This window comes from Enhydra lutris, unplaced genomic scaffold (assembly GCF_002288905.1).
Source record: "Enhydra lutris kenyoni isolate GAN:26980312 unplaced genomic scaffold, ASM228890v2 scaffoldscaffold18, whole genome shotgun sequence".
Taxonomy (NCBI): Eukaryota; Metazoa; Chordata; class Mammalia; order Carnivora; family Mustelidae; genus Enhydra; species Enhydra lutris.
Genome location: NW_019154102.1, coordinates 7418891 through 7432292, shown reverse-complemented (window position 1 = coordinate 7432292; position 13402 = coordinate 7418891). Strand labels below are relative to the sequence as shown.

At 34.4% G+C, this 13402-nt stretch overlaps 1 protein-coding gene across 4 annotated transcripts in view; it reads left to right on the top strand.

The window, feature by feature from the left end:
- LOC111148144 (coiled-coil domain containing 88A) overlaps positions 1-13402 on the top strand; it is a 120224-nt gene that overhangs the window by 77491 nt on the left and 29331 nt on the right. For all 4 annotated transcript variants that reach the window (XM_022504578.1, XM_022504577.1, XM_022504576.1 and 1 more), the window contains exons 15-18: positions 871-1941; positions 3556-3683; positions 6802-6943; positions 10457-10621. In XM_022504578.1, coding sequence (XP_022360286.1) covers positions 871-1941; positions 3556-3683; positions 6802-6943; positions 10457-10621 — 1506 coding nt within the window. The remainder of the gene's footprint in view (positions 1-870; positions 1942-3555; positions 3684-6801; positions 6944-10456; positions 10622-13402) is intronic.

Below are 13402 nucleotides of genomic sequence, written 5' to 3'. Positions count from 1 at the left end.
ACTGAAGATTATAAAGTTTCTGAGTGGAGTTGGGGAGAAATGCAGCTGTACTCCAACCCTGAGGAAGAGGGGGATGTGGTTGGTACCTCTAGGATGCATTCTCATTTGCTTTCAAGTGTTTATTGGTCTTTCTCATTTTATGCTTTAGGAAACTGAGAACTGGATATATTGATTAACCTGCTATTTTAAAGTTTGTTACTTTTTTAGAAGTAAAATGATTAGTTTTAATATTATCCAGGTGTAGTCCTCAGGCTACCTGTAAAAATATAGGTCTCTATAGAGCTACAGAATAAAAATTCTAGAGCTAAGCATGAATCTATATTTTTACAAGGTTCTCAGGGGATTATTTAATACTGACTTTTGAGAACCACAAAATTAGGCCATGATATAAATTGGATGGATTAGTTTTCAGATGTACCAGAGGATTTTGTTATTTTGATGTTTCCAAATTAGAATTCTTAGGGGAATGAGTACAGACCCACATATATACATATAAATATAGCAATATTCATTAAGAACCCACTGTGTATATGCATTGCAAATTTATTGGAAAAAAAAGGTCCTGTGTTCTTATTTGAATTTAAAACATGTAACTATGAATAATCCGAAGATCACTTTGATTAGTATTAAATACATCTCTCCTAACCATTTCTTTACATTATGAACTCCTTAAGGAAAGAAGGACCTGGCAGTACATGTACACAAGGGTCTCTCAGTAAATATTTGTCAGAATTAAAAGTAAGATAGAAATTAGCACCCATTTATGTCCTGATTTCCCTGTTATTTTTTAGAAAGGAGAAACTGTAATTAAAAATATTTTGTTTATGCTCAATTAAGTTTTTAATTTTCTCCTTTGTTCTTTATAATTAGATTAAAATATTGGAACAGGAAAATGAACATCTGAATCAAACCGTGTCTTCCTTAAGGCAGCGCTCCCAGATAAGTGCTGAAGCAAGGGTGAAAGATATTGAAAAAGAAAATAAAATTCTCCATGAATCGATCAAAGAAACAAGTAGCAAGCTAAGCAAGATTGAGTTTGAAAAAAGACAAATTAGAAAAGAATTGGAACACTATAAAGAAAAAGGAGAACGAGCAGAAGAACTTGAAAATGAGTTGCATCATCTTGAGAAAGAAAATGAATTGTTACAGAAAAAGATAACCAATTTAAAAATTACCTGTGAAAAAATTGAGGCGTTAGAACAAGAAAATTCAGAGCTAGAAAGAGAAAACAGGAAGTTAAAAAAAACACTGGATAGCTTTAAAAACCTTACTTTTCAGTTAGAATCCCTAGAAAAAGAGAATTCCCAACTAGATGAGGAAAACTTAGAACTGCGAAGGAATGTGGAATCTTTGAAGTGTGCAAGCATGAAAATGGCTCAGCTACAACTAGAAAATAAAGAACTGGAAAGTGAAAAAGAGCAACTTAAGAAGGGTTTGGAACTCATGAAAGCATCTTTCAAGAAGACAGAACGCTTAGAAGTTAGCTACCAGGGTTTAGATACAGAAAATCAAAGGCTACAGAAAGCTCTAGAAAACAGCAATAAAAAGATTCAACAGTTAGAGAGTGAACTACAAGACTTAGAGGTGGAAAATCAAACATTGCAGAAAAACCTAGAAGAGTTAAAAATATCTAGCAAAAGACTAGAACAGCTAGAAAAAGAAAATAAATCATTAGAACAAGAGACTTCTCAACTGGAGAAGGATAAGAAACAACTGGAGAAGGAAAATAAAAGACTCCGACAGCAAGCAGAAATAAAAGATACCACATTAGAAGAAAACAATGTGAAAATTGGAAATTTAGAAAAAGAAAACAAAACTCTTTTCAAAGAGATCAGTATTTATAAAGAATCCTGCATTCGTCTGAAAGAATTAGAGAAAGAAAATAAGGAGCTTGTGAAAAGAGCAACTATTGATATAAAAACTTTGGTTACGTTACGAGAGGTAAATATAGTTAACTAAATTTAAGACAAATTCTTTTTATATTTTTAATTCAGGGATTTATTAAGTTTTATTGGAACCCATAAGAAATTTGAATCCTCTGCTTATGGTTCAAAGTAGAAATTTGGAATTAGAACTAGAAACGTTTTCTAAGTTTGATATTTTTGTTATACCAAGAAGTACATGTAAATTTTATTTTTTAAGATATTATAGTAATAAGATTTCCATGTAGCATCTCACTTATTACATTATAATTTTATATCTCGTTTCAAAATAATATTAAAATATTTGATCAAGACTGTTACTAAATGCTAAAGTATAATAGGAAACATGATAGCTACTATTTATTGAATGCTAACTATGTGCCAAGTAGTGGGCTAAGGACTCTATAAGTTGTAGTTATGTATATTTCTATAATTTTTACAACTAATCCTCTATAGATACTATTTCCATTAGATCAGAAAGCATTAGAGACATTAAGTAACTTACTCAGGATCACACAGCTAATAAATGGCAAAATTGGACTTGAATCGAGTCCAGATCTTTCAGACTCCAAAAATCCAAAGAATTTTGACCTCTAAGCCTGAGCATGCAAATCAGGTTGAACTTAAGAGTCAACACTGAACAATTGGTAGTTGCTTGGATCTGTGTGTTGAGAAGAGTTGTGAAATTTTCAGGAGTTGATTGGCAGTAGGTCCTATGAAACATGATATAAATTAGAAGACAGCATGCTTGGCTCTTTTTTGCTATCCCTATGCTGTACTATACATGGCAATCCTTTAAGATGAGTTTAAAAGTTTCTTACAGGGCACCTGGGTGGCTCAGAGGGTTAAGCCGCTGCCTTCGGCTCGGGTCATGATCTTGGGGTCCTAGGATCGAGTCCCGCATGGGGTTCTCTGCTCAGCAGGGAGCCTGCCTCCTTCTCTCTCTCTCTCTGCCTGCCTCTCTGTCTCCTTGTGATCTCTGCCTGTCAAATAAATAAATTAATAAATTAAATCTTTAAAAAAAAAAAAAGTTTCTTACAGTTCTGGCAGAAACTCATTTAAGGAAGTCTGCATTTCTGCTAAACAGACATTGAGAAGGACCCATTATTAGATTTATGCTTTTATTCTGTTGTTGTACAGTCCTATAGTCATGAACAACAGGTTCCTTGGGTCTAAACTTCTAAGAATGTGCCCTTTTTCTTCAGCTCAGTATCTTAGGGCTCTTCCACTGACAGACGGATGCTTGTGGTGTAAGAAGGTTGTGGTATCCAGCATATATTCATAGGAAGAAATATGCACTAAAGTCCTAGCTCATTATTAAAAAGTTAATGGATATGTATCCTTTTTCTTACAGTTTTCAAACCTAACGTGTTCACAAGTAAAGAGTTTTTCCTTTCAGTTTTAACATGAAAAGAAATATTAGCAAAAAACAAGAAGAGGAAAACCAGGTTGAACTAGGTTATTTTGTTGCTTAACTACTTTTTATTGGTGAAGAAAAATTCAACAACATTTCTGTTTTTCCTGGTTTGAATTATATGTATTCCTGGATAGTGGTAGTTATAGTCTTGGCTAACTTTGTTAGATGTTCATGGTCATGACACTTACGTGAGTTTTTCATTCCTTTTAAAATAAGGATTTGGTAAGTGAAAAATTGAAGACTCAACAAATGAATAATGATCTTGAAAAATTAACTCATGAGCTTGAGAAGATAGGGTTAAATAAAGAGCGACTCTTACATGATGAGCAAAGTACTGATGACAGGTGAGTATTAAGTCTGTTTGGCAAACAGTTGAAATTATTGTTATTTTTCTGCTCAAACTTTCTTTGCTGTACTAATACAGAATATTTATATTTCATCCTGTTTCTGGTTCCTTTCTTTCCATAGAGAAAGTTCTATACGAAAAAAAAGTAAAAACCCAGATAAATACAACCTAATATTGGTACAAGAAAAAAATGCTAAAATATTACTATAAACAGTTACGACTTAGTAGAAAAACAGAACACCACCCAGCTAGCGAAAGACCAGAGGGTGTAATTACCTGCAAAAGTAGCATGAGATAACAATAAACAAACCTTCTCTTGAAATATAAAGTTAGTTTTTTATTTGAATCGTGTACTTAAATGCCTCAGTTGTTTCATGTATTTTGTGTGCTAAAAGTAGACTTAAAGAGAGATCGAAGAGAAATACGAAACAAAGGAAAATATACTGATATAATTAAGGCATAAAAATAATGTGGAAAAATAAGTCTTGACAAACAATAAAAAATTACTTTATATACCCTTTAATTTTGAGAATGATCAATACAAGCTTAAAAATTTTTATTCTCTCATGATAATTACAGTCTGTCAGACAGATTTTCAAGTAGTCTACTGTTTAGCATCCAGTCAGCCATGTGATTCCAGCTAGACTAGAAGTATGTATTGTTAAAAATAACTTTTATGTAGTCTAGACTTTAATTCATTGGAATTTTTGTAATGTAATTTGTATCTTATTGTCTACCAACTCTTAATGTTCTAGTATTTATTAAATGTATATAGGAAAAATTAATGCTGATTATATGGGGTTTGTTTATGTAATTTTGAAAATATTCAGAGTTAATAAAATAGATTGAAATTCAAAGGTTAGTTCTGTAATAACAAATGGAAATAATTTGAGGCATTTGTTCTAGCAATGAATTCAAGCAACCATAATTGGATTAATCATATAGCTTTTTCATGATAAACTATTTTTATTTGAGTTAAATAGATAAGGGCCAGTTGAGTTGACTAACTCTTAATATAGATACCAAATATGCATCATTTCTTTATTCACACAAATTTATTGCCCATCATGTGTAAAACATTTAGGTGTTAGGGGCGGGGATCAGTATACTGTGTAGCTACCCGAAATGACCCTCTTAGAACCCAACTGTAGATGAGTACTTCATATTAATTTGGCACCTCTTCCCAAACCTTAATTCAAACAACTTGTCAGTATTATTGAGCTCTTATCATTTGCTGATCACCAAGCATCAAAGAAATGATAATGCTTCTGCTGAACCTTAAAGAATGACTGAAATTTGTGAGGTGGAAATGGTGGAGAAGGGCATTCCATGGAAATAAAGCACAGAGATGTACTGAGTAATTGTTAGAGTGACACGACGCAGGGGCGCCTGGGTGGCTCAGTTGGTTAAGCATCCGACTCTTGATTTGGGCTCAGGTCATGATCTCAGAGCCCTACATCTGGCTCCCAGCTCAGTGGGGAGTCTGCTTGAGATTCTCTCTCCCTCTACCCTTCTCTGTGTCCTCTCTCAAATAAATAAATCTTTAAGAAGGAAAGAAAAAGGGACAAATTGGAGGCACAGAGACCAGTTAGGAAGCTATTGAAATAATCTAGGCAAGATGTGATGCATTCATTAAGCTACACATTTCTGTATATAATGAAAGCATTAGAAATGGAGCTAATGGTATATATTAAACTAAATTTTTTTGGGAACTGGAATTGAGAGCCTGATCAAATTTGGTAGATCAGAAAAAGAAGTGTCTTAAGCCACCAAACCAGCTTCTTTCTCAATCATTAAGTTAGCCTTAGTGTCACAAGGAAAATAAAAGCTCACAGACATAAATTCCTTTAACATTTCATCCTTTGGAATTTATGTATATCTGCACCTATCTTTACTGCTAATCTCAGGTGATGTCCCTAATTATTAGTCTAACCTTTTCATCTTTCTCATTGAAGTCATTCCCTCTAACTGTTTTAAGATATAATTAAGTTATTCTTACCATTAAGGAATAGATAGTCTAAGTTGTGTGTTTGCGTGTATAAATAGATAAAATGCAATGAAGTAAATCAGTGGTAGAGTTACAAATAGAGTGCTAAGCAGTCACTCTTGTCTTTTTTAACAGCTCTTTTCTTACGTCTTCTCGTAATATAGTTTCCTAGGGTTATGTTTTCAGGCCTCTTAATCATTTATTCTGAATGCTATGCATTGCCATCTATCATCTTCCCTGATAGCTGCATTATTCTCCTCTTAGTGGACGTTTTCATCTAGACAATCTAGAAGCAATTCGGGCATCACACATTCAACATATCCAAAGTTAGATTCATTAAATGCTTTTAAAAATGTCTCCTGGGACACCTGGGTGGCTCAGTTGGTTAATCATCTGCCTTCAGCTCAGGTTGTGCTCTCAGGGTCCTGGGATCGAGCCCCCACATTGGGCTCCCTGCTGAGCGAAGAGTCTGCTTCTCCCCCTCTCTCTGACCCTTCTCCCTACCTGTTTGTTGTCTCTCTCACTCACAAAAAAAAAAAAAAAAAAAAGTCTCTTTATTCAAGCCAATACCAAAATGAATGAGATTTTTTTCTCTTTTCTCAATGAACTTAAAAACTGAGCAAGCAGAAAGAGTGTATATATAAATTAATTAGAGTAAAAGGCAGAATGATAAAATTTCTCATATATGTACTTCACGTTTTTATTCTGTGTAGTTATCAAGATTCTCATGTATAAGAATTCATTATGGGGCGCCTGGGTGGCTCAGTGGGTTAAAGCCTCTGCCTTCGGCTCAGGTCATGATCCCAGGGTCCTGGGATCAAGCCCCGAGTCTGGCTCTCGGCTCAGCGGGGAGCCTGCTTCCCTCTCTCTCTGTCTCTGCCTGCCTCTCTGCCTACTTGTGGCCTCTGTCTGTCAAATAAATAAATAAAAAAATCTTTAAAAAAAAAAAAGAATTCATCATAATCCCTATTTTGTGATTGGCTTTCAAACTGTATTCATGTACTGTCCTTTTTGTAAAAAATAATTACAAATAATATATTTATGAATCCACCATTCAAAAAGATAACTAAAATATTGACATTCACATCTGCCTCCAGTGATGAACTATGTTATTTTTTTACTTGGATAGTAGGTACAAACTTTTGGAATCAAAATTAGAATCCACTCTAAAGAAGTCCCTTGAAATAAAAGAAGAAAAAATTGCTGCCTTAGAAGCTCGATTAGAAGAATCCACAAATTATAACCAGCAATTGCGCCAAGAACTTAAAACAGTAAGTCATTTCCCCGGAAAGAATTTTAATTGTCAAAATTTGGAGAGAAAAGTGTAAAGTAAGAAAACAAAAAAGCATTGTCATTAATATTCTATTTCTTCCTTTTTCTTAAATTTGAAAGTAGCAGATCTTGGTCATTTAGTTTATGACAAACTATATTTTGTTTATACACTGTAGTTTATACAATTCTATTTCATGTGCACATGTTCCCCATGCAGTTAGAGACATACTAGTTTTGTGGGAATGGAATGGGGAAGAGGCAGTCTTACTCTTTAGAAAAGCTCTCAATGTAATATTGATACTTCACTTTGACATACTTCTATTGAAAATCCAGGTAAAAGTTTGATAGAGATGTGGGTATGAGGATACCAACTAGAGGGAAATAGTATGTGTGATGTAAGAAATCACCTGTTCTCATAAATTTGAGTTTTCTTCTAGATCTGCTGTCTTGTGATATTTGGAATTATTCTGTGAAATAAGCAGGGCAGGAGCAACTGTTTTCCCTTACATAAATAAATTGAAATCAAAAGGGCTTGTCCATTCCCTAGGATTAGTATATGGTAGATAGGTAGAATCATGTTCTGTTTTTTTTGTTTTGTTTTGTTTTGTTTTCCCTTTTATCATCTCTGTGGTACCACCAGGAATGGTTTTATAATCAACTAAACATTTAGACTGAGAAGATTACTGTGGGCCCAATTTAGAATCCTTTGATTCAGGATGCTGTTTGAAATACAAGTATATAGCAGGGCACTGTCATGGGTCCCTCTTCTTATAGTTGTTTGAAAGTCATATTCCCACCAGATGACAGTTCAGGTGCAAGACAATGAGATTCACAATGAGCATGCAGGAGCTGCACTGTCTTTGAGACTCAATGCTCCATAGTAGTCATCATCTCTTGCAAAAACTCTGAAGGCATGGGGGTCTCCACAATGGATATAATAATTTTAAGAGTTGCTGCACTCAGAGAAGTTTAAAGATACAGCTTCCTATTAGGTACTTACAGTTCTTGCAGTCTAAATATAATTTACACAGTGCCTGGGTGGCTCAGTCATTAAGCATCTGCCTTCGGCTCAGGTTATTTTCCCAGGGTCCTGTGATTGGGGCCCACATTGAGCTCTCTGCTTAGCGGGAAGCCTACTTCTCCCTCTCCTGCTCCCCCTGCTTGTGTTCCCTCTCTCTCTCTCTCTCTGTGTCTCTCTCTGTAAAATAAATAAATAAAACCATAATAAATAAATAAATAAATAAATAAATAAATAAAATGTGCCAGTTGGGTCATTTTTCTCATATGCAATCTTGCCTAGTAACACAACATTCCAATTTCTTCAGGTTTCTAAGGACGCAGTTAACAAAGATGGATTTCTCACACAGAAAAGGAAAAAGGTTTTGTTCCCCATTTGCCCACACCATCATTTTTGATATTTGTACCATGAAACATATATTGTTAAAGAAGAAATTCTAGAATTTTGCTTAGTTTACATGAAGGATTGTCCAAAAAATAAAGTAAAATTTGGTGCCAGATTTAATTAATCTGCAGTATCTAGGTTGCAAAGAAAGTCAGCTTCATGAAGCTACTCAGCCAGTTTGGGTATGGGTTGATTATATGCATTTCAAGTCCAGGGGGCAGAGATGGAAAATTTCATCATTTTCCACTTCCAGCCACTTTGGCATTGGACCAGCCACCTGCCATAAACAGGAAATTAGGCTGCCATAAAACTGAAATTAGACTGTACTAACTTTTAATACTATATGTGAAGAGGTTTATCACTTGAAGATATGAAAGTTAAATATGAGTTGAAGGCCTGAAGTAATTGCTAAAATAGCATGACCAAAAGGTATAGCTAATATGCCAGCAAAGGAGATAAAGTAGAATTATTATAAAAAAAACAAAAAACAGGAAAAAAAGAGGAACAAAAGTACAGATTGGACAAAGAGCAAAATGTCAGTTTTAAAACAAACCAGATCAATAATCACATTAAATATAAAAGTTCTAAACATCTCAGTTGGAAGGCAGAGGTTAATAAATTAGGTTAAAAGGCAAGACCCACCTGTATGCTGCCTCAAAGAAATGTTGATGGCAGATATGTCATTTTTTATGTGAACATAAATTAGAGATTCTGTGGATATATCAGGTAAAGGGGAATTATTGAAACTTAGTTGTAACAATGGACTAAAAATAAGAAGCTTTGAGTTTTATTCTCAACTCCCCTTCTTCATAATGGCATATGTCTATAGTCTTTAGAAGCCTAGAGTAAAGACCCTGTGGGAAATTAATGTAAAATAGGAGAGTGGAAATGATGTCATTCATTTGTTATTAGGATATTAAAATTAAGGGTGGCTGGGTGGCTCAGTGGGTTAAAGCCTCTGCCTTCAGCTCAGGTCATGATCCCAGGGTCCTGGGATCAAGCCCCCCATTGGGCTGTCTGCTCAGCAGGGAGCTTGCTTCCTCCTCTCTCTCTGCCTGCCTCTCTGCCTACTTTGAATCTCTGTCAAATAAATAAAATCTTTTAAAAAAAAGGATATTAAAATTTTTAAAAAAAAAATTAGGATCCCAGAACACCTATTAGATCACTCAGCCAAGCTTTAAATTATATTCTGTTTTGGGCATCTTTAGTCTCATGTCATTTTCTAACTCAGTTGAGTCATAAGCTTTCTTAAGGTTTGCTTTAGATACTGAATTATTTTAGACACTTCTATTTTTGTCTTAATATAAAGTTTGGGTTTTAATTTAGAAATTTGTGTAAAATGTCTCCGTGGATAAACTAATGATTCAAGAGAAATATAATAATAACCAGCTTAAATTGAAGCGTGCTATTAAGTTAGTAATTTTGGTAATGTAGGATGACCAAGTTCTTAGTTTCTTAAAGTAGGTTTTGGTTGTAATGACACCAGAAAACCCTGGGTAAGATAAATCCTTGGCTTGCTCACTTTTTATTAAGTAAATTACAGTAATTATTTGTAGATTAGGACCTGAATAAAGAAGTTATTACTAATTTATCTATTAATACTGCTCATTCTGGGCAACATATCCTGCTTAAAAGGGCAGGCATACACAGATGCTTCCTCAACTTTAGGTATCTTTTTAGAAGGAATTATTACATATGTCAGGTCTTCATCTGACCTTTACATGGAATCTCTGAAATTTCTAAATCCAGCTATAGATGGGTCAAAATAATTATTAATATTTAGCACATGTCTATGTCCAGTTAATCGATTCTTTAGTGATATTTTCATCATAAGCAACAGGATCTGAAATTATTACGAGAGTATAGCCCATATATTATTAGAGTGTGGCACATAAGCAGAGTGTATTTAAATTTTCTAGGAGAAAAGAATTTGCAGTTTACAAAGCATAAATTGTGATCATGATAGTAGTGATAATCGTACATATTATTTATCACATTTTTTTAATAGTGTCTTTCACATTCACCAGACCATTGCAGAGTCTGATTGTAAGAAGTGATAACTTTGGTGATTCTTTTTCTCCCCATTAACATATTTTAAATAAAATTTTAGGTGAAAAAGAATTATGAAGCTCTCAAACAGAGACAAGATGAAGAAAGAATGGTACAGAGCTCTCCCCCAGCTTCTGGTGAAGATAATAAATGGGAGCGAGAAAGTCAAGAAACAACTAGAGAGCTTCTGAAAGTTAAAGACAGATTAATTGAAGTAGAAAGAAATGTAAGTATTTTTAAATTTTTAGTAGGAAAAGGTTATTTTTAGAAGTATCATTATGTATATAACTTAGGAAGTTTAATCTAGTTTATACTTTCTTGACTGATTCATAGTAAAAGAGTAAAGAACTAATAATTTAATTTAACTTACTTTTCTCCATCACCTTCATATATGTCCATCAGCCAACTTTGTCAACTCTGTTGTGAAAATGTAATCCAAGCCCATCTTTGCTCCTACCATTCTAGTCTAAGGTACCATTATCTCTCATCTGGATTTTTAGAATAGCCTGACTGGCAGGCTTCCCCCCCTTCTACTCCTGGCCCAATCTAAAACCCATTTTTATTATAGTAGCCAGAGTTATTTTTTGAAACATAATCCTGGTCATGTCACTTTTCTACTTAAGATATTCAATGGCTACCCCTTCCAATTAGAATAAAATTCAATTTTTTCAGTGTCCTTCAAGATCATTCCTGCCTTTGCCCTGCCTCTATTATTGGTCTTAGACCACACCACTCTTCACCCCTTCTATTTATTAACCTTGAGATATTATTACTATCTGTCAATACCTAGAAAACACAAAACAGTGCCTAGTATGTAAGTAAATCAACTGAAGTCATATTAGCCTTTTCTATTTGTTCCTATTGGCCTTTTCTATTTGTTCATATTTCCAGAGATTTATGTTTGGATCCTCTACTTGGAACACATGACTGGCATTCAACCTTCATATCACATATCTCCTGCAAAAGATCTTTCCTGACCCCTTTCCCCAGTAAAGTAGCTATTTTCAACCTAAACAATTCACTATCATGCCATAAGTTTCTTTTTCATAACACTTCATGCCATAAGTTTCTTTTTCATAACACTTCTCACTAGTGAAAGTATATTGCTTATATATTTGTTGGTTGTCCACTGGGAAAAAAGCTCCTTGACAGCAGGGGCTTTTCTTTTCTTTTTTTTTTCTTTTCTTTTCTTTTTTTCTTCTTTTTAAACCACTGTGCCATCAATATGTAGAATTAAGCCTGGTAGATAGCTGACACAGTAAATATTGGCTGAATAAGTTAGAGAAATATTTGTCAAAAAAAGGTAATCAAGCTAATTCACCATTCATCCTATAAAGATGAATTAACTTAAGAAAATTTATATACTAACAGGTAAAATAGTTGCAGTTGTTGTTATGTTTTAATATAACATGAATTGAAAACTTTAAGCCATAATGCCAAAAATTAATCTCCTACGATGTTGATTCCTGCTTCCTCATCCAGAAGTAATCACTGTAAACAGTCTTCCCAGAAGAATGTTCGTGACTTATCTGTGTATTTCTTTTGGGACACCTGGGTGGCTCAGTTGGTTAACTGTCCGACTCTTGATCTCCGCTCAGGTCTTGATCTCAGGGTTGTGAGTTCAGATTCCCATGTTAGGCTCTATGCTGGGCTTAGAGCCTAGTTATTTAAAAAAAAAAAAAAAAGTAGTAAAATTTTTTTTTCTTCCAAGATTTAAATTTTAGTTAGTTAACATATAGCATAATATTAGTTTCAGGTGTAGGGTTTAGTGATTCATAAGTGCCCTCCTTAATGCCCATCAGACATATCATCCATTCCTCCATCTACTTCCCCTCCAGTAACCCTCAGTTTGTTCTCTGTAGTTAACAGTCTGCTTTCTGGTTTGCCTCGTTTTTTTTTTTTTTTTTTAACCCCCTGTGTTCATCTGTTAATGTTTCTTAAATTCCACATATGAGTAAAATCATATGGTATTTGTCTTTCTCTGACTTATTTTGCTTAGCATAATACTGTCTTGCTCCATGCATGTCGTCACAAATGGAAAGATTTCATTCTTTTTTCAGCTGAAAAATTTTCCATTGTATACATACATAGCACAACTTTCTTATTCATCATTTGAGGGACATTTGGGCTCTTTCCATAATTTGGCTATTGTGGATAATAGTGTTATAAACATCAGGGTGCATGTATCCCTTCGAATCAGTGTTTCTGTACCCTTTGGGTAAATACCTAGTAAGGCAATTGCTGGATTATAGGATAGTTTGTCTTTAAACTTTTTTTTTTTTTTTTTTAAGATTTTATTTATTTATTTGACAGAGAGAGACAGTGAGAAAGGGAACACAAGCAGGGGGAGTAGGAGAGGGAGAAGCAGGCTTTCCACTGATCGGGCAGAAAGCCTGATGCGGGACTTGATCCCAGGACCCTGGGGTCATGACCTGAGCTGAAGGCTCAATGATTGAGCCACCCAGGTGCCCCTATCTTTAGCTTTTTGAGGGACCTCTATACTGTTTTCCAGAGTGGCTGTACCAGTTTGCATTCCCACCACTGTATTAGAGGGCTCTTCTTTCTACGCATCCTTGTCAACATCTGCTCTTTCCTGTGTTATTAATTTTAGCTATTCTGACAGGTGTGAGATAGTATCTCATTGTAATTTTGATTTGTATTTCCCTGATGATGAGTGATGTTGAGCATTTTTTCATGTGTCTGTTGGCCATTTGTATGTCTAGAAGTATATTTCTTTTACAAATTTACATCTGTGGATTCATGCTATACAGTATTTTTACTTGCATGTTTCAATTATGTTACCTTAGGGATCTATTTTAGGCAGTTATAGATCATATCATTTTGTTTACTATTCCATAGTGTGGATATTACCATAATTTATTTAAATAAATGTATTTTCAGATTTTGCTGCAATGAAAATCCATGTATGGTATGTTCATGGGGTAGTAAATTCCTGATGGCAGAATTTATAGGCCAGAGGGTGTGTGTGTATGCATATATGTATATA